At 38.4% G+C, this 23,253-nt stretch overlaps 4 protein-coding genes across 4 annotated transcripts in view; all 4 read right to left on the bottom strand.

Annotated features, from left to right (window-relative positions):
- Positions 1-1,022, bottom strand: part of LOC120226471 (olfactory receptor 51B4-like) — a 12,597-nt gene extending 11,575 nt beyond the window's left edge. The window contains 1 exon segment of the mRNA XM_039224663.1: positions 998-1,022. Coding sequence (XP_039080594.1) covers positions 998-1,022 — 25 coding nt within the window.
- Positions 1,023-5,204: 4,182 nt separating this feature from the next.
- Positions 5,205-6,140, bottom strand: LOC120226478 (olfactory receptor 51B2). Its single transcript, XM_039224670.1, has one exon. It carries the CDS (start codon positions 6,138-6,140, stop codon positions 5,205-5,207), a length of 936 nt encoding a protein of 311 aa, XP_039080601.1.
- A 4,868-nt stretch (positions 6,141-11,008) lies between these two features.
- LOC120226479 (olfactory receptor 51B2-like) lies at positions 11,009-11,941 on the bottom strand. The gene has a single exon (XM_039224672.1). It carries the CDS (start codon positions 11,939-11,941, stop codon positions 11,009-11,011), a length of 933 nt encoding a protein of 310 aa, XP_039080603.1.
- A 9,066-nt stretch (positions 11,942-21,007) lies between these two features.
- Positions 21,008-21,964, bottom strand: LOC120226470 (olfactory receptor 51B5-like). The gene has a single exon (XM_039224662.1). The coding sequence runs from the start codon at positions 21,953-21,955 to the stop codon at positions 21,008-21,010; it is 948 nt and encodes a 315-aa protein (XP_039080593.1). The 5' UTR covers positions 21,956-21,964.
- Between the last annotated feature and the right edge of the window lie 1,289 nt (positions 21,965-23,253).

Raw genomic sequence — 23,253 nt, 5'->3', positions numbered from 1 at the left:
AACTAACGATAGAACTCCCCTATGACCCAGCAATAGCACTGCTAAGAATTTACCCAAGGGATACAGAAATGCTGATGCATAGGAGCACATATACCCCAATGTTCATAGCAGCACTCTCCACAATAGCTAAAACATGGAAAAAGCCTAATTGTCCATCATCAGACAAATGGATCAAGAAGATGTGGTTTATCTATACCATGGAATACTACATGGCAATGAGAAAGAATGAAATCTGGCCTTGTGTAGCAACATGGATGGACCTTGAGGGTGTTATGCTGAGCGAAATAAGTCAGGCAGAGAAGGACAAATATCATATGTTTGCACGTATAGGAGGTTTAGGAGGAATTTGACTGAGGAACAAGGGGGAGAAGAAGGGGGGAAATGGTGGGGGAAAGGGAGAGAGGCAAACCATGAGAGACTCTTGAATGCTGACAAAAAATGAGGACTGATGGATGTGAGGGGGAAGTGGTATGGGCATGGAGGAGGACACTTGTGGGGATGAGCAGTGGGTATTATGTGGAAACTAATTTGACAATAAACTATTTGCTAAATAAATAAATAAATAAATAAATAAATAAATAAATAATTCAGCAGACGTTTCTCCAAAAAAGATATTTAAGTGGTCGATACACTTATGAAAATATGTCCAATATGATGAGTAATTAGGAAAAAGCAAATCAAAACCACAATGAGATACCATACCACACCTACTAGGACAGCTATAATCAAAATAACAGAAAACAACAAGTATTGGTGAGGATGTGGAGAAATTGGAGCCCTTTTGCATTGCTGGTTGAAATGTAAAATAGTGCTGGTGCTGAGGAAAACAGTTTGGCAGTTCCTCAAAAAATTAAATCTAAAGCTATCATATGACTTTAACAATTCCATTCCTAGCTATATATCCAAAATAAGTAAAAGGAAATACTCAAACTGCTCATTATAGCCCAATATCCATTGCAGCTTTATTTGTAGTAGCTGAAAGACAGACATGATCTACCCTTGTCCTGCCCCAGGGTGTTCATTGCTATCGAGCTGATCCTGTCTGACTGGACTCTTGGGGTGCACCCTGCCCTCTCTGCCTGCCCCCCAGGCACCCCTGCCCTCCCCACCCACCCTGTTTCTGTCTTGCCCACTGGTTGGACCCTCACAATGCTCCTGGGTTCATGTGAGGACCTGTGCCCCCTACCCTTCCCATCATCCCAGCCCTCAGGGGCTTCTGAGCCAGGGGTGGTGGAGGGTTCTATGGTGCTTCCCAGGTATTGAGCTACTCAGTATGCCCAACTGGGGACTGAGCTGCCCCTGGGATGCCCTGGTGGTACATTTGGGGAAGATGCTATTGATGTTGGATAGGCAAGACTGTAGGCCTGCCAGAAAAAAATTTTAAAAGATAGAAATAACCTAGTGTCCTTTAGCAGATCAATAAACATGATGTACTATACTAGTATATATGTATAACAGAATATTATTCAGCCATAAAGGAAATGAATTTCTGATACCTGCCACAACATGGACAAATCTTGAAAATGTGCACTAAGTAAAAAAAGCCAGACACAGAAGGACACATATTGTATATGACTGAACACTACATGATAGGCAAATTTATAGAGACATAAAGAAGAGAAGATGTTACCAGAGACGAGAAGAATGGTAGAATGGGGAGTTATCAATTAATGGATGGTAAGTTTGTATTGGGATAATGAAAATTTTGGAAATAGTGGTGTTGGCTGCACAACATTGTAAGTGTAATTAATTTCACAGAACTGTATACTTAAAAATGGTAAAATGGCAAATTTTCATAAGCTTTATGTATATATCATAATGTATGTAAACCACATATAAGCCACGATAAAAAATAACTCAGTACACCTATTTCACTTCTTTAAATTTATTGAGACAGTTATAAAAAGAAAATTTTGAGGTCAGAAATTATAATGTGAAACATTAAAAGGTTTATCATTGTTCTATACACATGTGCACAGACACAAATACACAAGGGCACAGCAGTATAAAGTCTTACATCTTAGAGATGACTTGTGTTCACCAAAAAGAGGCAGAACTAAATAAAATAAAACAAACTTTTGTTTGGAGTCTCAGAATTGCAATTCAGGGAGCACAGATCTGAGCAGCAACCCAAATAGTGTCCCTCCAGAGGAACAAAAGTCAAGGATTTTTCAAGACAAAAGAGAATGCTTGTATATGTTGTTTATAAAAAAATCTGATTGTTGGTGGTGGCAGCAAACTCGTCTTGGCTGGACATAATTGGTGGCTAAGGCTATCACTAAGCAAAATCTCTTTCCACACCAAATTACAGGTATTCAGGTTGAGTCCTTGGAATATTTTGGTTTGGCCCTGTTCAAAAGTTCTTGATTCCACCTGGTGAGGACCTTTCAAGGTTAATTTTGCACTTATACTTTGAAAAGGATGATTCAATCAACAAGTTCATTTGAGAGAAAGAATTAAGTATAGTCTTTTAAAAATTGTACATGTTTCTTCTGAGACCGGTGGCTGGTTATCTGTGAGGCTATGGCCTAACTGTGCAGTCATTTATGGAAGAACTCCATTTTCCAATACATCACTGTTATTTGCTCAGAGAGTAATGTAGGTTTCAGTTCTGCATGCCATCTTCGCATTTAAGACCTTCTGTCTCTAACCCATTGTATTATATCCTAAGTTATGTACATCTCATATCTGGAAGTGTTTTTTCACTACTTTTGTAGAATTGGCTCCACTCCAGTAAAAATCCCCCATGAAAGCTCTGATCTGTCCTGCTTTCTCCCTGGATAGGAACCACATCTTCATTGGCATCATCAGCTTCTGTTTGTTCCTGTTATCCTGCACCTGTAACCTTTAGGCATATTCTCACACATGTCTGGTTTTCACTACGGCTGTTAATGATGGGGCAAAATGAATGATGTACTAAATGTGATCTCAGTGAATGACTAATTAATGTTTTGTTTTAAAAAGTCCAGTCCTACGGCCTGCTGTACTTCCTTTGGTCATTTTATTGAATCACAACCTCATCATTTGGATTCATTCCCCAAATCCCAGAATTTAAAAAAAAATATTACTATTCTAATTTATAAACTATAACACAGCCAAAAATTGTTTGTCCACTGGCACTGCCATTCTTCAAAAAGCACAAGACAGAACTTAGGGTTATCTTTGCTTCCTCCCTAACCTCTCTTCTTTCTGCTTTTCTGAAAAACCTATAAATCTCATTAAATCTAGATCATAAATATGTCTCATATCATTCCATTACCTTTTGTCTCCACTTTCTTCAAATAAACTGTTATCTCTTTCTCAAACTCCTGCAATGTTGTTTCTTCTATTTGTCTCCTGCTATTTCAAATCCATTTCATATATAAAGCCATAATGATGACTTTAAAACCTCAATGAAATCATGTTACTTCCTTAAGTAGATTGCCTTTGATTTCCTTTTATTTCTCTTTGAGAAGATACTCAAATCCTCAGTATGAGCAACAGGTTCTTTGCGATCTGGCCTCCTCCTCTATCTTCAGCTTCTTCTCAAAGTAATCACCCTCCTCAAATAGCCATGCTATCAGTCTGGATGGTTCCATAATCTATCCCACCAGAAGCCTTCACACATACTATCATCTTCTTAGAATATCCTTACTCCTGTTTTCACTAGTCATTTTCTAAACTTTTTTTTTTTTTTTTTGAGATCTCAACCGATAGCCACTTTCCCAGGGAAACTCACTTTTACCTCAAGTCTGAATGTGGTCTCTTTAGAGACCCACAGTTTCAAAGCACTTTCTTATTAATAACAAAATTTATTTCAAATTTGGATTTATTTGAAATTTTTACTCTCCAATTGTTTAAAAGTTCTAAGAGTGAAAGGGTTATTTTGGTCTCTTTTGTTGCCATTACACTATTTTTGCTTAGTAAAGTGTCTGTCCCATACTCATGCCTTAAAAAAATAAGCCAAATAAATGATTCAAGATTACTGTTACTCCCATGAAAATAGACAATGAGGACTGATTTAAATTCCGTGCCATCCTCTAAACACAAATCTTTCATGTCATAAGGTGTGTGAAAACAAATTATGCAAAAGTATACCAACAGATATAAGTAAACCTGGAAACAGGAAGACCTCTGGAAGTATGGCCCTAATATCTCAAGAGATAAAGTAAGTTATAGAATTATTTATACATAAGGTTTTAAATTGTGTACATGAAAGACAAACTAAACTGGAAAATATTTATAATATAAATAAAACATTAGAGGACAATACACAATGAACTCTCAAAAATCAATGAGAAAAAGTGAAAATTAGCCAAAAACATTTGGATCAGACAAGTCTAAAGTGAGACTTGCAAATGGTTACAGCAAACCAAAAAATTTTGTGTTTTATAACAATAAGGAAACTAATACAAAAAATCTAGAATTTCAGATTATATTAAGATTATCAGACTGATCAAAAGTGTTTCATTTATCCAGCACTTAGAGAAAACACTAAAGAGAAAACAGATCAATTCATGAAATGAACTAATGGTAAATTCATGAACTCAGGGAGACTCTAGGGGAAAGCTTTATCAATGACACATTATCACTGGAAAAGCAAATCATGCTCTGAAATATAGTAGTTAGGAGGTATAGTAGAGTTCTGTGGTCTTCAATCCATATGTCTAGTTCATTTTTGTGTCAGGCCACAAAATGGAGCTTCAATTGCAAGACCTTCCTTGTATAGGTTGTGGTTGACCCAAGCTGGATGTTTATTTTGACCTTCCCTGTAATACAGCTTGTACTTATTATTGGTATAGAATTGGAGTTACCCTGCTTATTAGGGTATCTTTCCTGCTTATTAGAGTATTTGTCCAAATTTTTATTTACAAATTACACTTCGTTAGACTCTTTCTCCATATAGATATATAGACTATAGAGTGGGTGAGTGCCAGGAACAGAAATATGGAATGAATTCTATATACGTATACATGATAGATAGATAGATAGATAGATAGATAGATAGATAGATAGATAGATGATAGATCTACATGTACATTAATTACTCTCTCTCTATATATATATATATTCATTGCATTACTGCTCAACTTAGCTTATAGCTTTATGTAATAATTAAAATCTTATCTAACACTGATAAAAGAAGATTAGGTATAAAACTCAGGTCCCTTCCAATTATGAAAAGTCTAGGAATCCTGGAGTTTCCAAGATTCTGAAATAAAATCTCAAGCTCTACTATGCACAGAAAATAGACAAATGATGCTTCTCTGAATTTGCTTGGTCTTGATGCTATATATAATGGGGTTCATGAATGGAGGAAAGAGAAAGTAGATGTAACTCATGGTAATGTGGTCCGCATGTGGTTCATGTTTCCCGAACCTGTGGATGAAAGTTAGGCCAATCACAGTAATATAAAATACCAGAACACAGCTAATATGGGAGACACAGGTGTTAAGGGCCTTAGCTCGCTCTTCTCCAGAGACGGTGCCCATAACTGTCTTCAGGATTAAAATATAGGAGAAGAGGATAATCAGAGCATCTAGGAAGAAAGTCAAAGCAACCAGAATAACTGGATAAACACGATTAAATGTGATGTCAGCACAGGCGAGTTTCATGACATCTTGGTGGAGGCAAAAGGCATGGGAAAGAACATGGGAACGGCAATATGGGAACCAATAGAGGGGCACAATTGGGGGCACAAGGAATAAAAAGCCCCTCATTAGTACCCCCAGTCCTACCTTCATCACCCGGGAATTGGTAAGAATGGAATTATACCTCAGAGGGGTGCGGATGGCGATGAATCGGTCATAGGCCATGGCAAGCAAGACACCCGATTCCACAATGGAAAGGGAGTGAATGAAGTAGGCCTGCAGGAAGCAGGCTCCATGACTCATCTCCCGGTGATTCATCCATAAGACACCCATTACAGTTGGCATTGTGGTCAATGTCACCATCAGATCTGTGCCTGCCAGCATGGCAAGGAAATAGTACATGGGCTCATGGAGGCTGTGGTCATCCTTGATGAGGTAGAGGAGAGTGCCATTGCCAAGAAGCACAGAGATGTAGACAGCAAAGAAGGGGATGGAGATCCAGCAATGAGCAGTTTCCAGACCTGGGAAGCCAGTCAGCAAAAAGGGGGCAGCACTAATATTGAACCACATAGTATGTCCACAGTTAGCGAGCAAATTTATGGACACTATGAACCCAGAATTCCAGAAATTTTAGTTTGCACTACCCTCTAATGACAATACATTACAGCAGCCTCGATCACAATCTTTGCATTTGGGATAATTAATTGGTATATGTATGTTTTTGCCATAATTTTCTTTTAGCAGAGCACTAGAGATTCTAGGCCATACAAAAGATGAAGAACCTAGTCTTTTTGTAAGTTATATTTAATAGTAGCCTAATGTTTAAAATTTTCTCGATTAAAAATAATGTTTAAAACATTAGGCCACACCATATGCTAGGAAATGTTTGAAACAAGAAAGGTTAAAAAAAAATAAAGGAAGAAACAGCAGAAGGTATACATGGATATCCATGGGTATACATAGATATCATGTTGCTTAGTTGCATTGCCTTTTTGTTTGATTGTAAATACATTGATACACTTGATATATTTAAACCTGATTTAATTTTATATTTGCGATTATGATAGAGACATTTTTTGTCGTTAGAAAGCTTTGTTCTGTTTTGAAATTGGAATTCAGCGTTCTATGGAATCCTTACAAAAGCCAGAAGCCCTTGTTGGAAAAAAATGGCCAAGAGCAGACGATGTCACACTTAGTCTAAACACATTCACTTTCCTGCAGCCCGTCCGTGGGTCCCCCATTAAAAACTTCAAACCTGCTGTGATACATTTGTCCAAAGTGAGTCTCTACTATTTTGTTGCTCACCACAGGTGGGATATGTCCTTGATGAAATCCCCTGCAAATTCTATCTTCTCTGGACTGCATCTAACTTCAGAAGGGCAAGAATTCATTCCATATTTCTGTTCCTGGCACTCACCCACTACACAGTCTAATTGATGGAATGGTTACTTCTTTCTGTCTGATTTGAGGACTTACTCCAGACTACCTTCTCAAAAAACTTGTGAAGAGGTCAGGTTAAAGGGTTTATGTTTATAGAAATCATTTCCCCAGAGTTCCACCTTCTAACCCCTTGGGAGATTCTTTGATTTTTCCTTTTCCCTTTCTTCTTTTTCTGTTAGTAACTGGGCCATTCAACTGGTGTCCCCCTTCAGGCCTTCCATGCATTTCCCCAAGGGTGTGTTAGGAAAACTGGAAACTCAAATATCGCCCTTGCAGGGATGCCAAGACTTGGTTATGGGACCCCAACATCCTCAGCGTCAGCATGTATGCATGTCCTCTGATTGTCTATCTCAAAGGTGAAAGGAGTCATATGTGCCTTTGTGATTCCTAGAATTTGTGAATTCCAATTGTATTTTTCTCCTTTTTGTCTCTTTGGAGAAATCGGTTCTGACTCACAGGAACCTCAAAAGATTTGTAAACAGCAAGGTGAATGAAAGATGTCTTATATTGTGTTTTTAAAATACTTCCTTAATCATTGCTCATTTTGTGATAGGGTCAAAGGGATGGACATTTTCTTTTCAATAACAGAACTTAAAAAACTAGCAGGGACAAGAAAGAACATATTTGCCACAAATTTACAAAACACTATTATTACTGTATCAATGTCACCGTGTTAGGGAGAGCACATAGAAGATTATCTTAGGGATCTGGGGAAAGTTCCTAAAAGTGCTATTTAAGCTGAGAATTGAATAATAGAAGAGTATGGAATATAGTATTTTTTGTAAGATAGGACACGAATTCCATACAGAGAAAAAAACCCAAATCAACACTAGTCATGGCCAAGAAAAAGTATGATTAATTTAAGCCAAAAAAATGTTTATACTAAATTTATACTAAGGATTATAACAACTCTAAAACAATTCATAAAAGGAAGCTTAACACAAAATGAATCTGTGGTAGCAGGTTTTGATCACATAGGGTCCTACAATTCATGTAAGGAGTTTTGACATTACCCAAATGGCATGAGTATGAAATAAGTGATGGAGCCATACTTACAATCAGCTAATCATTGGTTAAAGTTATGAGGAGCACATTGGAAAAGAGGTAGAACACATAAGAAGAATCAAGCTATGGTAATTCATGTGATAAACTGTGTTGGTATGGATGTTATGGGGTGTTATCAGTAGAGTTGAATAGAAGTGGTTGGAAGAGAGATTCTGTGACTTAGAAAGAATAGGGAGATACCTGGTTGGCTCAATCGGTTGAGCGTCCGACTTTGGCTTAGTTCACGATCTTGGGGTTTGTGGGTTGGAACCCTATGTCTGGCTCTGTGCAGACAGCTCAGAGTCTGGAAACTGTTTCGAATTCTGTGTCTCCCTCTCTCTCTGCCCCTCCCCTTCTCACACTCTGTCTCTCTCAATCTCTCAAAAATAAACATTAAAAAAATAAATTAAATAAATAAAATAAAATAAACCCAAACAAACAAGCAAAAAAACACAAAGAATAGCAATATAAGAGCCTCCAAAGAACTGAAAATAAAACCATATAGGTTGTTAAGGCAAATGAAGACAAGAAGAAATCAGAAATAAAAGTGTCAGTGTCCTGTGTCATCCCAGGGGAAAATCACACTGAGAGTAAACAAGGGAGAAGTTTGAAGGAGCATCATCATTTCCAAAGGTACTTAAAACATAATTATTATTCTTATTAGCTATGTATTTCATCATATGAAAGAATCATTATATATTTAATGATTTCCTATTTGCTGAATTGTTCTTCGCTCCTATTTTAGTGTTGACAGGTCAAAACTTTCAAATGTTTGGCTTTGGCAAACCAATATATTTAATTACTAATACTAAGATAATACTAACACAATTAATAGGACATATGAGTGCCAATAGCATGCAATTTCTTATTCTTAACTAACAGATAATGAGGCTCAGGGATTACATGACTCATTCAAGATCATAAAATTTTAACAAATTTTCCATTCTTCCAAAGAATAAATTGATGCAAGTAAATTTACTATATTCAAAGATAACATGATAACAGTTTTAGCTTTTTAAAATTTAATAGTATGTTCCTTACCTCTAGATTTACTCCATTCATTTTACCTGGGCAAGTTTGAGAACAAAGTATATATTGTAAAAGTTAGAATATAATCTTATACATAAGAAGAAGGTGAAGTAAAATGGATTGGTAACTAGATTTTTATGAAATATTAAATTTTTAAGATGTTTTTGCTTAGATAGATGATAAAAATAAAGATCATCCTTGTTAGATCTGTTTTAAATAGTGTATAAATATGAAATTACCTTGTCTATTTCATTGTTTTTATTTGAATTCATTTCTAGGTATCACTCTATTAGGGATGCCTGTGATGTTAGACTTACGCATGTCACTGTTGCCTTGATTTTTTTAAATGTATCTTTTCACTTCTGCTTAAATTGTTTTATTTTCTTTAAATTTTAATTTTTACACCACTTAGACTACACAGATCAACTGATCTGTTATTCTTTTCTCTCTCATAGGATTAATGGGAAAAACCTAATTAAAATAAGGAGAAAGCTAAGTAAATTAAGAATAAGAACAAATGATAATAGAAGATCTAAATCAAGGATTTTCTTTTTTTAAGTTTATTTATTTATTTATTTATAGAGCACACACAGGGAAGGGGGAGAGAGAGAGGGAGAGAGAATCCCAAGGCAGGGCTCCATCCCACAACCAAAAAATCATGACCTGAGCCAAAATCAAGAGTTGGACGCTTAAGTGACTGAAAGTGTCCCCAAGTCAATGAGTTTTCAAAGGTTATTTAATAAATAACCATTTTCAATGGAGAATATATAAATTCCTTGACAAGATAATCTGTGGGTTACAGGAAATTACTCCTGAGATCCTGACAATTCCTTCTCCAGTTAAAAAAAAAAAAAAAAGTCATGGACTACTTATTGATTGAATATATTAGCATTTTATTTGCCAACGTAATTTTCTATGATTTTGTTGAATGTACATCTCCCTAGGCCTCTTTACTTCATGGTGAACTAATAAAATATAGCTTCCCTTCCTATATTGCTGATGTTGCAGATTCTCATCATGTTCACCCCTGCATGGAATAAAATGCAGGGGAAGCCCTAGGAGAGCTTTCCTTAAATATCATATGTGCTTCAAGTCTGTATAATTATAATATTTCCTGAAAATAGTTCATTTCACTACCGTCCCCCTAATCCAGCAAAAAAATAAAATAAAAATTAAAAAAAGACAAAATATTTCCCCTGCATACAAATTAGAATGCTTCATTAAGTGTATGTTGAGGTTCTGGAGTGCATTCACAGAACAAAACCTCAGGTGTGCAAGAAATGGAGCTTTATTTTATTGTAATGGTTTGAGGTCCTCAGCCCATAAGTTCAAAAATTCCATATATTATCTACTCATTAATTCCTGGTGGGCATCTAGCTATGCTGGCATCTGCTCAAGACCAAGTGCTTGTTTGGCCTTGGGTTGTTTTGGTGACCTCTCTTGGTCTGAGTATCTTTTTATCATTTACTTCCAATCCACCCTAGTGCCATGCAGTATTGTTAGGGTTTTCTAAGAGCCTCTGTCATCTCTGATGCACTCTCAAGCATACAAGAAATTTTTACCTGTTTTCCACAAGGTGCCAGGGAACTCTTTCAAAGTATCTCATTCCCTCTTCATTGTATAGACTCTGTAGCCATTTCAAATATCACTGACCTCAGGTAACCATGAAGACAAGTAATTCTGACAAACTACAAAATGACAGGATACAGCAAACCAATGTACCAAACAGAGCACCAGGACTAAGGTCAATGTCCCTGGGAGTATGATGGGGGCAAGGGGTGAAGAATCAGATTAATGTGTCTGTGTCATTTAAATGACAGGAATCCCAGTCCTTTTGACTGTGAGCCACAATGGCTTTGTATAGTCCCTGTTCCCAAGATACCCATCCCACAGAGGGGAGAAGCTCCAAGGCAAATAGATCAGAATCAAATTCTATGGAAAGAGAGAAGGCGATTGATACCATTCCTTATCTGCTTGGTCTTGATACTATAGATTATTGGATTCATAAATGGAGGGAAGAGGAAGTAAATATAGCTCATGATAATATGAACTACATGTGGCACATATTTCCCAAATCGATGAATGAGTGTCAGCCCAGTAACAGTGACATAAAACACCAGAACACAGCTAATATGGGAGACACAAGTATTTAGAGCCTTAGCCTGCTCCTTACCTGAGGCAATTCCCATGACAGTATTAAGGATCAGAATATAAGAGATAAGGATAAGCACAGAATCCAAGAAACCAGTTAAGGAGACCAGGACTATAGGATAGAGTCTATTGAAGGTGATGTCAGCACAGGCCAGTTTGATCACATCCTGGTGTAGGCAGAAAGCATGAGAGAGAACATGGGATCGGCAGTAGGGGAACCCAGAGAGGGTGATGATTATGGGCACAATAAGTATAAATCCCCTCATTAGAACTCCCAACCCTATCTTCACCACCTTAGCATTGGTGAGAATGGAGGTGTATCTCAGAGGACTGCGGATAGCAATAAAACGATCATAGGCCGTGACAAGCAAGACTCCAGACTCCACAATAGAGAGTGAATGGATTAGATAGGCCTGAAAGTAGCAGGCTCCTTGGCTGATTGCCCTGTGATCAAACCACAGAACACCCAGCACGGTGGGCATCGTTGTCAAAGTCACTCCAAGGTCCGTGGCTGCCAATAGAGCCAAAAAGTAGTACATCGGCTGGTGGAGAGTGTGGTCTTCTCTGATAAGAAAGAGGAGCATGCCATTGCCGAGCAGTATGGAGACATAAACGACAAAGAAGGAGATGGAAATCCAAGGATGAAATATCTCCAGACCTGGGAACCCGGTCAGTAGAAAGGGGGCAGCGCTGATGTTAGACCACATGGTGGATCCCTGAGAAGAAACAAAGAAGCTCTCTCTAGACCAACACTGTCCAGTGAAAATATACTTCGAGCCATATATGTGATTTAAAATTTTCTAGTAGCCACATTAAACAGGATAAAAAGGAAACAAGTTAAAAGTAATTTTAATACTACATTGTGTTTAATCCACCATCTCTAAAATATAGTCCATTTATATCTGTATCTTTGTCCATCTCTAATTCTGTCATGTAGTTTATTCTCCTCTCTATGGTGAACATATTTTACATTGTACAAAAGAAGTCAATCCTTTCATTTTGGATCCGCCATTCATATTATGTGTCCACTGATTCTACAGAGAGGAACTGGTGATACCTACATAAATGAGGAACTTGACTTGGCATTAAGGACACAAACCTTATGGTCATGTGACAAAAATAAGCTCCTTTGGATGATACCATATATACTTGCATTGTAGCTCACAGTATACTTTGTGTGGATAAGTATATTATGCAATCCCACAGGACAAACACACTCAGGAAACCCCTGAGAGGGGTGCCTGAAGCTTGTCTTCATATCTCCTAACCCCATGGGACTGTTATATTACTAAACTTTTTGCTTCAAGGAAGCATTGCATTTGGTGCTGAAGACAACAGATGGAAACTTAGAAGTAAGTTTTTTTTCAATTCCAACCTGAGGTAATCATATTAGCTCACTAAAATGAAATAAGCTATTAAGCCATGAAGAGACAGGATGGACCTAATCTAGTCATGTCCTTAAAAGCAAAGATTTTTCACAGACTAGTGGTGGAATGAGAATCCAAGTATTGGAAGTTTGAGAAGAACAGGACAGATAGTTGCTAGTTGGAAGATGCGGGTGACCACATAAGAAGGAATTCAGGCAGCCTCTAGGAGCAGAGATAGGATCCCAGCTGACAGCCTGCAAAAAATTAGGGACATAGACTTACTGCCATAAGGAAATACATTCTGCCAACAATATGAACTAGTTTAGAAGTGGATTCTTCCCTAGTACTTTCATACAAGACCCCACCCAGCCATTGCCTTGATTATAGCCTCAGGACACCTTAACAGAGACACAGTCAAGCCTACCAGACTCTGACCTGTGGTCTGTGGTATTATAAACAAGTCTTGTGTTAACCAGCTGTTTGTGGTAATTCACTACACAGCAATAGAAAATGAAAACAGTAGCATTAAATATTAAACTAATATTTAAAATTTATGCAAGTTATGTATTGCATGAATTAGACAATCTAAAATAATTCCCCCATGACAAATGCCTATAAAGCTTCAGTGGCTCACATTACACAATTACTTTTTCACTCGTATACATGGTTCAGCTTGTTTCAGTTGGCCGTGTTTGTGCACACCTGGTGATTTCTGCCTCTCTTGCATGTGCACGTAACATTCAGCTAGATGTCATCTCCATTCTATCATCTTCCTGGTCCCTCCTTATGTCTGTTACAGTTTTCTTGGCTTTACACCTTATTCCTCACTTTGCTCTCTCCCTGCAGCTAAGTCCTGTATGTCTCTTCTGTATCACCCAGGCTCCAGTACAAAACTTAATGCAAAATGTTTTGTCTTTTACATCATATTACTTGTCTCTCAGACCTAAGGGCTCTAGTGAACTCATCCCCATTAAAACACGGGTGTATTTTCTCTTTTTAAATTTTTTTAATGTTTTTTACTTATTTCTGAGAGAGAGGGACAGTGTGAGCAGGGGAGGGTGAGAGAGAGGGAGACACAGAATCTGAAACAGGCTACAGCCTCTGAGCTAGCTGTCAGCACGGAGCCCGTCGCGGGACTCAAATCCATGAACCGTGAGATCGTGACCTGACCTGAAGTCAGATGCTCAACAGACTGAGCCACCCAGCCCCCCACCCCCAGGATGTTTTTTTTTTTTGTTTGTTTTTTACAAAAAGTTTATTGTCAAATTGGTTTCCATATAACACCCAGTGCTCATCCCCACAAGTGTCCTCCTCCATGCCCATCTTCCCCCTCCCCCCCACATCCATCAGTCCTCAGTTTGTTTCTCAGCATTCAAGAGTCTCTCATGGTTTGCCTCTCTCCCTTTCCCCCACCATTTCCCTCCTTCTTCTCCCCCATGGTCCTCCGTTAAGTTCCTCCTAATCCTCCTATACGTGCAAACATATGATATTTGTCCTTCTCTGCCTGACTTATTTCGCTCAGCATAACACCCTCCAGGTCCATCCATGTTGCTACACAAGGCCAGATTTCATTCTTTCTCATTGCCATGTAGTATTCCATGGTATAGATAAACCACATCTTCTTGATCCATTCGTCTGATGATGGACACTTAGGCTCTTTCCATGTTTTAGCTATTGTGGAGAGTGCTGCTATGAACATTGGGGTACCTGTGCTCCTNTAGGGGAGTTCTATTGTTAGTTTCCTGAGGAACCTCCACACTGTTTTCCAGAGGGGCTGTACCAGTTTACATTCCCACCAACAGTGTAGGAGGGTGCCCATTTCTCCACATCCTCGCCAGCATCTAGAGTTCTCTGATTTGCTCATTTTAGCCACTCTGACTGGTGTGAGGTGATATCTCAGTGTGGTTTTGATGTGTATTTCCCTGATGACGAGGGATGCTGAGCATCGTTTCATGTGTCTGTTGGCCACCCAAGGATGTATTTTTAATCCAATGCTAGCACTGCTTTCTTTATTGACTGCCGTGGGAATGCATCAGTCTTCCTAGAAACCATGATAGATTTTGACATAGATTGTCAGGTCATTAATGAAATTTCAATAGTCTTATTTTTAATATAGTGGTGGACTACCTAGGGGCTGGTAAGCTGACAGTTAAACTCAGCTATGTATTGACACTGACTTCCAAATACTACGTCGTATTGATATAATAATTGGCTAATGTGTAAGCTGACTGATCAAAGCACAGCCTTTATCAAACAAATGTTTGAGTGACCAATAACTCACCGATACCCTGCATATGTGGTCATCCTCAGGCCCTCCAAACTCTAATCTTTTCTCAATGGTGTGTATTCCTGACCAGTCCTGACTGTGTCTTACCCCAGTGGAGCTCTTACTCTGTGACCATCCCAAGTCTTAAAGGAATGACAACTCTTAAGGTAGGCATAGAGGTTAGAACACACACACAGAGTTTTATCCTGCAATTGAGACTTTGTCAAATTACTGAAGGCAAAGAGCACAGAGGAAGGGGAGGACAGAAAGGCAACATGGGCAGATATGAGAGAAAGAAAACTGAACATAGAGAATAGCACCAAGAGGAGGAAAAGATGTGTCTGAACCTGTATGTGTCATGATGGCCCTGCCCTGCACCTGTACTCCCAACACCAGTCTCTTCCTCTTCCCACCTCGTGCAAAGAATACTCCTGTTGTAAGAAAAATATTATTGATAGCTCTGGGCTAACAAAAAAGCCTAGGTAGCAACCTGATCTCTTGATTATTCATACCCACAACCATGATTTAAAAACAAAATAAAACAAGACAAAACAACAAACAAAAAGCACTGCATATCTCTGAGAGTCCATGTTTTCTAGGGAGTTTTTCTTTCTAGGGAACTTTTCTGTTGCAATCTGTTACACTGGACCCAATCCATGGATGCACACAGCTTTCCTCGGTTCTCTGTTGGCCATCTTGCAACATCTACATGAAGGAAGAATAGCCTAAGAAGAGCAATCTTTATTTTCTTCTCTGTTATCTCCACCTCATTCTCTCATGGTCACCACAGCCTTACCTGGGACTCCAGGAATTAAGGAGAGAGATAATTGTGGTCTTGATGTAGATCCTTATGCAAATGCTACCTTTGAAGACTGCTAATAGGATTATTTGGTAAAGTTATTTGTATAGGAAAATGCTTCCCCAGGGTCCCTTTGGTTGCTGAATAATTAGGCTTCTGAGATATCTTCTCCTGGCCTCCTCTGGGGAAGGAGGAGGACCCACAGAGCTGTGTCCTGTAACCCCATATTTTTACTACAGACAGAAAGCAGAATTATAGCTTCATCTAGCAGATGGAAATCATGCTGTCAAATCACCTTTGTCCTTTCTGATCTTTACCTGAACAGAGAAGATACCATCAAAACTGCATTTGACTTTGTCATTCCTGAATCCAGGAGCAAGTAATCTCTTGAAATTTAAATGAAGTTTGATAATTCCCTGACAATTACCTTCCTTTGGTTTCAAATGAGATGACTTATATCAGTATTTCACACATGAATTCTGTTTTTAGTATTTTTTTTTTTGAGAGAGAAAGAGATAAAGGCAGAGAGAGAGAGAGAGTGAACAGGGGAGGGACAGAGAGAGAGAGGGAGACACAGAATCTGAAGCAGGCTCCAGGCTCCAAGCTGTCAGCACAGAGCCCAATATGGGACTCAAATTCAGGAAATGTGAATCATGACCTGAGCGGGAAGTCAGATGCTTAACCAATTGGGCCATCCAGGTGACCCTCACACATGCATTCTTAAAGTGATATCATTTCACAAATAAGTGAAGTTACTGATAAATTCTTTTCAACAGTAGGCTTTTTATCTTTCTCTTGGTAAGTCTTATCCAGAGATGATAGTTCTTGCCTTTGGAATGCAAGTCAAGGAAAAAATCTTCTTTTACTTTAAGTAATAAGGAATTTTACTTTAAAAAATTTTTACTCTAAATAAAAATGAATAGTAATAATAATAAATAATAATGAAGTGAAGTAGTGAACATGAAGAGGTGTTCATTCCATCCTTGACTTCCTCTGATAATTTGTACTGGAGTAGAAAGGGCTGTAGTTACATTCTGGCATGGATAAGGATCTGATGAGCTCTCTTGTCTTGCCTTAGCCTTGTCTTCTAAATTTGTCCTGGAGGCTAGCCCAACTGTGAGACATTAAAATGAGGACGGGTACAATGTGGTTAACCATATGGGTCACACTGTGGCTTCTGATATTTCAGATTCAGTTTAGTTCCTCCTAAACTCTCTTCTGCCCATAAGTCTCTTTCTTAAAGTCAGCAGGATTTGAGAAGTCATGATTAGTAGGAGTCGGCCTCTGAGAATGATTTGAATCTGAATTTCCTTTCTGTGAAAATTCTTTGCTAAGTGCAAACTTAAGGGTGACTTGATTTGCAAAATCATATTTTGAACTGAAAATGAGGTAATATAAGGAGAACCCAAGACAATCAACATGATCATCAGCTTTCTCATTGTTTCATCAGTAGGAAGATTTACCCTCTCATCCACAGAGCTTTTTATCCAGTGTGTGTAACTCCATTCCTGGAAGCATCACTTTCTCTAGAACAGATGGAAGGTCATTTGCTGCAAGACACCCCAGTCAGGATAACTTCCAACATGAGAATAGGAGCAGCTGTTAGCCCTTAATCAGCCAACGCTCCAAGCAGCCAGGTTTGGGGGCACTAGGAGGAAGTGGGTGAGGCACCTTTTCCTTAAGTGGCCTTTATGGCTCTGCCATGTGTGTGTTTTCCAAACCTTATCCATTCCTTTCATATTCCCTGCAATACTGCCCGTGAAGTATAGAACCACACTATAGCATAATCTCTCTGATTTGGAAAGACTTCCCATCTCAGGTAATGGAAGCCTTTCTTTGATGTAGTGTTTCCTGACAAAGACCATACAGTCAATGCCCGTCTCTTTTGGGTCACAGAGCTCAATCTTCATGAGACTTTGTGTTTTGAAGATATTGAGACAGCCTTGTTAGTAAAAATATCTAACTTTTTGAGTTAAAATATGTCCCTCTGGCCTTCCTTGGCAATGGATCTCAGTTCTGGTGTCACGTAGTGTTTAAGTCCTATTCCTACCCCATAATATTTATGATATATATGAAGGTAACATTCAGGCATTCTCAATACCTTCACTAAAAATTCAAAAAGAGGTCTTTTTCCTGGGAATTTTTTACTATTTGCTGATCAAGCCTGTTTTGACTTCACCAACCTCCCTTTTTCTATGGGGTTCAATTCTATTATCTGTCAACGTTTAGCATTCCATACAAATCTATGCAGATCCCATCTTTTCAATTTTTCCTCTGAAGGGTCCATTTCATCTTACTCATTTTTATGGTGCTTCTTCACTGTTCCTTCCATCTGTCAGCTTGGTGACAAGCTGAAGAAGTATAGGGGCATAAAATTCTAAATTGCCTACAAGAAGAAATTTTCCCTATGAGCTTATTCATAACAATGACAGTTTCTGAGGATTTAAGCTACAAAATAAAAATTGGCATTATTTAATTGGATTTAGAGACCCTGGGCCCTTGAAATATTTCTAATGGATATGACTATCTAATTAAATATAAAACAAAATAAGTATCTTTAAATACATCTCCTTTCACTTAGCCTACAAAAGTCTGCATGTCCTGAGAAAGCATCTAGTAATTATTTGTTAATTAACTCAATGAAATTTGTATGCCTCTTACCTGTCATTAACTCATTCTATATTTGAAAGAGGAAAAATCTGGTGACTTTTTCATTCATGTTATGGTTTTTCAATGTATCTCTAATATTTCCAACTCTCTTTCTGATCATTTTAAGACTGGCTTTTGTTTTTCATCCAAAGGAATGCCTGATTAGCCTTTCATTTCCTAACTCAAATTTCATATCCTTGTGGTAGATTCTCCTTTCAATTAAAGCTTATGCTATATACCTATAATATTGTTTGGAAGAGAGAGGATGATACTTGCAAAGGCTCTTTCCTAATACATATTCTTATAAACCTCAGATCTCCTGTAACTACATGCTAATTATTCCTCTCAATAGGCACTAGTGAATTTATTTATCATGAAGTCCTCCATATAGTAACTTCATACAAGTTCTTTTTTTTTTTTTTGTAAGTATTCAATGATGATAAGCTAAATGTGAGACTTTACCAATTTGTCCTGATACAGACTTAGTTACGGGTGGATGCACTGGTCCAATTGACCACTCTGAAGTCAAGCTTGCTCATGGATACAAAACATATTCGCAGTGTTTCCTGGGATATATGTTGCAAATAGGTTGTTTTTGGTATCCCGCATTTTACCGCAGATACACCTGCATGAGATGTACAAGAAACTCTAAATTTTGTGATGATAGTAACATACACTCAAGGAAATGACGTGCTTTTTAAAGGAAATAAATGTCTGGGTAGACAGCAGTCATGTGTAGTTCTTTTGTAGAGATAAAAAGATGTATTCCTTTAATCTCTTCACTGGTTTTCCCTTTTCTATTTTCACCCTATAGTCTCTTTTCAATAAATGTGTTTCCTCATTCACTTACAAATAAGAAATGAATTTCCTAAACAAAGGCCATCACTTCATAAATCATTGACCACACCATCAACCAGATCGTGGTTCCTTGCCATTCCTTAGCTTTCCTTTCCTGCATTTTGAGAAAATGGATGACTGGAAATAGGATTTGACTTATAATCTCTCTCACACACACAGTTTAGTATTCAAGCTGTATTATTTGGATATCATGGAGTGACAAGGATTAAAAAAGTGGGTAGGGGCGCCTGGGTGGCTTAGTCGGCTAAGCTTCCGACTTTCGCTTAGGTCATGATCTCGCGGTTCGTGGGTTCGAGCCCCGTGTCGGGCTCTGTGCTGACTGCCAGCTCAGAGCCTGGAGCCTGTTTTAGTCTGTGACTCCCTCTCTCTCTGACCCTCCCCTGCTCACGCTGTCTCTCTCTCTCTCTCTCCTAGAAATAAATAAAACATTAAAAAAAATTCTTTAAAAAAATGGGTAAAACATATAGGCGCTCTCTTTTTATAAGCTCAGTCCTTTTACAGCTAAATCTCTTGATGAAATAGGAAAGAGGTGAGAGTTGTAGGTTTTCTTGCACTGGACTCCCTGTAAGCAAAACCCAAGTCAAGTATTCAGATGTATGCAATTTATTAATGAATATTCTCAGGAGAGAAGGAGCTAGAAAGAAACAGAGTAGGCATGGGGAGGAGATAAGCAAGGATATAGTCCCAGCTGGAGTTTAGTTTTAGAAGGGAAAGAGTTCGTATTTGCCTGTGGTCTACTTTTTGGGGAACAGGGGCCATAATCTTGTTGAAGCAGTTCCAGCCAAAATCTATTCTTTCAACCCCTCAATCCTTGTTCATAGTAAAAGGAGGGAGGGAAAACCACTTCTTCCACTCAGACAGACTAGTTAGCCATTGGTAGATGTTCTGGAGATGGTACCAACAGCAGGGCTGAAGGTGGAATAGTAGAATATGAATGAAGGCAAAGATGGAAGGGAATACTGACTCCGTCTATTTCATCCCTTTTACCCATTATTCCTCTTATCACAAACTAGTTTTTCATAAGTAGGCAGAACCTTGGGAAATAAATAAAGCTTATAATTCTTTTTTTGTAATTTTTTAGTATTTATTCATTTCTGAGAGACAGAGCACAAGAGGGGGAGGAGCAGAGAAAGAGGGAGATACAGAAATCAAGGTAGGCTTCAGGCTATGGGCTGTCAGCATAGCTTGACGTGGGGCTCCAACCCACAAACTGTGAGGTCAGGATCTGAGCCGAAGTTGGACACTTAACGAACTGAGCCACCCAGGTGCCCCAAGCTTATAGTTCTTGAGACAAATGCATGATCATTTGATGGAGAGGGAAGGAATCAGTGATACAGTTGGGATGATAAGTGATTACAGCACTGAGTGAGGAAGAACTCATACTTCTTTACAGGAAAATTCCAGAGCATTAGTAGCTAGACATATAGGTTTCCAGTTTCTGTGAATATCTGTGGAGCAATTCATGGCAGTTAGATTGGAATAAATAGATCAAACTTTATTTCATGCAAACCGACTCATTATTTTTTATCCTTATAACTCCATTCCTATCTGCCACCTTTCTAACCCTAAAGAAATATTTTTTAGATACATTATAGATGCAACTATAAACACCCTCAGTATCATTATCCCAAAAACTCACTGGCAAATAGATATTCAGTATACAGTAATGTTCTTTAAAAAAAATTGCACAAACTAGATTAGACCAAAACTGTGAGCTTACAGAGATAATATAGGAAATTTTTTTAGCTCTACTTTGACAATTATTTTGCCAAGAGATTTTATCATGGATGTTTGATATGAGATTTCTTTCCTTCACTGTCCAAACTGAGGTTTCTCACGTTCTGTGTGAGGGACGGTGATGATTATTAAAAAGGCGAAGAAAACCACCCTGGATCTGCTTGGTCTTGACGCTATAGATTATGGGATTCATTAGTGGAGGGAAGAGAAAATATACATAGCTCATAGTGAGGTGGACAATATGTGGAACCTGCTTCCCAAACCGATGAATTAAAGACAATCCAATCACTGTGACATAGAAAACCAGAACACAGCAGATATGGGAGACACACGTGTTGAGGGCCTTGGCCCTCTCTTCTTTGGAGGCAATTCTCAGGACACTCTTGAGTATCAATACATAGGAAATGAGGATGATCAAAGAATCCAGCACAAAGATAAAGATTACAAGCACAACTGGATACAGTCGATTGAAGGTGGTGTCAGCACAGGCCAGTTTGATGACATCCTGGTGAAGGCAGAATGCATGGGAGAGGACATGGGAATGGCAATAGGGAAAAAAATAGAGGGGCAAGATTGGAGGGATAACAGATACAAACCCCCTCATCAGAACCCCTAGCCCAATTTTCAGCACTTGATTATTAGTGAGTATAGAGGTATATCTAAGGGGGTTGCGAATGGCAATAAAACGATCATAAGCCATAGCAAGCAAAACTCCAGACTCCACGAAGGCAAGTGAGTGTATAAAGTAGGCTTGAGAAAAACAGGCTACTTTTCCAATCTCCCTGTGATCCAACCAGAGGACTCGGAGCACCGTAGGCATCGTGGTCAAGGTCAGCCCTAAGTCTGTGGCTGCTAGCATGGCCAGGAAATAGTACATAGGCTCATGAAGATTGTGATCTTCCTTAATGAGAAGGAGGAGAGTGCTGTTGCCTAAAAGGACAGAGAAGTAGATGAAAAAGAAGGGTGTGGAAATCCAGCGGTGAGCTGCCTCCAAGCCTGGAAAACCAGTCAACAAGAAGGAACTGGAATTGCCGTTTGGCTTCATGTTGGGTTTATCCAAAGAGATGTCCTTTTTTCTCTGTTATTACCGGAGAAATACAGCTCCACCTTCAAAGTATTACTCCAACTATGTCGTCTCAGAATTCTCTCTTAAAGGTAAAAATGACATCAATATAAGCCATTGTTTCTCAAAACATATTCTCAAAACAACTTGTATCTTCTGTGTTCTTAATTGCATATTCCTGGGACCATCCCTTACCTACTTAATTAAATCCTTGGTGTTTCATATGGTCATCTGCATTTTAACAGGCTCCCCAGGAAATTTTTATTAGATAACTACATTTAGTAACCATCTATATCAACTATGCAGACTTCACAGAAGAACCCATACTTGAAGGATTTCGAGGAACCCAACCTTGATCTAACTATAATTGCCTTCATGGTGATTCCTAACTCATATTATCCTGCATATGTATGACCTCTTCGAATTCTCAACAGAAGTCCCAGGGGTGTAAGAGGGAAAAAGGCATGGAAAGAAAAGCTGCATCACTACCACTGTTGCTAAGGAGCAGACAGATATGAGGAAGAGGTGCTGAGCCTCCCTATTTCATGCATCTGTGTTGTAAAGACAAATATGATATGTTAATTAGCCTCCCTCTGGACACTGCATAACTTTTCCATACTCACTACAATAGTCTCAAGTAATTGGAGGTTAGATAAGTACAGGCCCTGGAGCTGGAAGAATGCTTAGGCAAGCCAAGGATATGGCTCATCATTGACTTTATCCTTCTGTTTGAAAAACAAAAATGATCTTATTTCCATATAATTTCTTTCTCTTTCCCCATTATTTTTCTGTAGATCCACTATAGTAACTCCCTAGAACCAGACTTCTCCCCTTTCAAGTTCTCCATTTGAATTAAAATTCCATCTTCTTGATCTCCTTTCTTCTGTAACCAGCTGTGAGCTTCTGAACCTGTCCTACCCACAATAAAGGAGAGCCCTATTGCTGCTTAACAGGGTTGCCTGTTAGTGGAAAGAAAAGGTATGTCTCTTAAAAAGGTTTCAATATCTCTTCTGCCACTAGATTATGGACTACTTGAATATAGAAACTTTTATTTGCCTTTTTCAACACATAGGGAACTACCTAACATGTTGTGTATATAGATACATGTTACATACATACATCAATTATATGTAAATACATGTATACACACATGTTTATATACCTGTATATGCATGCACACATACACATGCATACACATACATGTATACAGTTATACATATATACATTAATTCACACAATATTTTTTGTGCATCCACTATTTGATAGAGATGACATATCAA

This window comes from Hyaena hyaena, unplaced genomic scaffold (genome assembly GCF_003009895.1).
Source record: "Hyaena hyaena isolate Hyena2069 unplaced genomic scaffold, ASM300989v1 scaffold_1698, whole genome shotgun sequence".
NCBI lineage: Eukaryota > Metazoa > Chordata > Mammalia > Carnivora > Hyaenidae > Hyaena > Hyaena hyaena.
The sequence above is the reverse complement of the archived record's forward strand: the minus strand, read 5'-3'. Positions and strand labels throughout refer to the sequence as shown.

Excerpts from the sequence above, each read along its gene's own strand:
- LOC120226478 (XM_039224670.1), bottom strand. The coding sequence starts at position 6,140 with ATGTGGTTCAATATTAGTGCTGCCCCCTTTTTGCTGACTGGCTTCCCA.
- LOC120226479 (XM_039224672.1), bottom strand. The coding sequence starts at position 11,941 with ATGTGGTCTAACATCAGCGCTGCCCCCTTTCTACTGACCGGGTTCCCA.
- LOC120226470 (XM_039224662.1), bottom strand. The coding sequence starts at position 21,955 with ATGAAGCCAAACGGCAATTCCAGTTCCTTCTTGTTGACTGGTTTTCCA.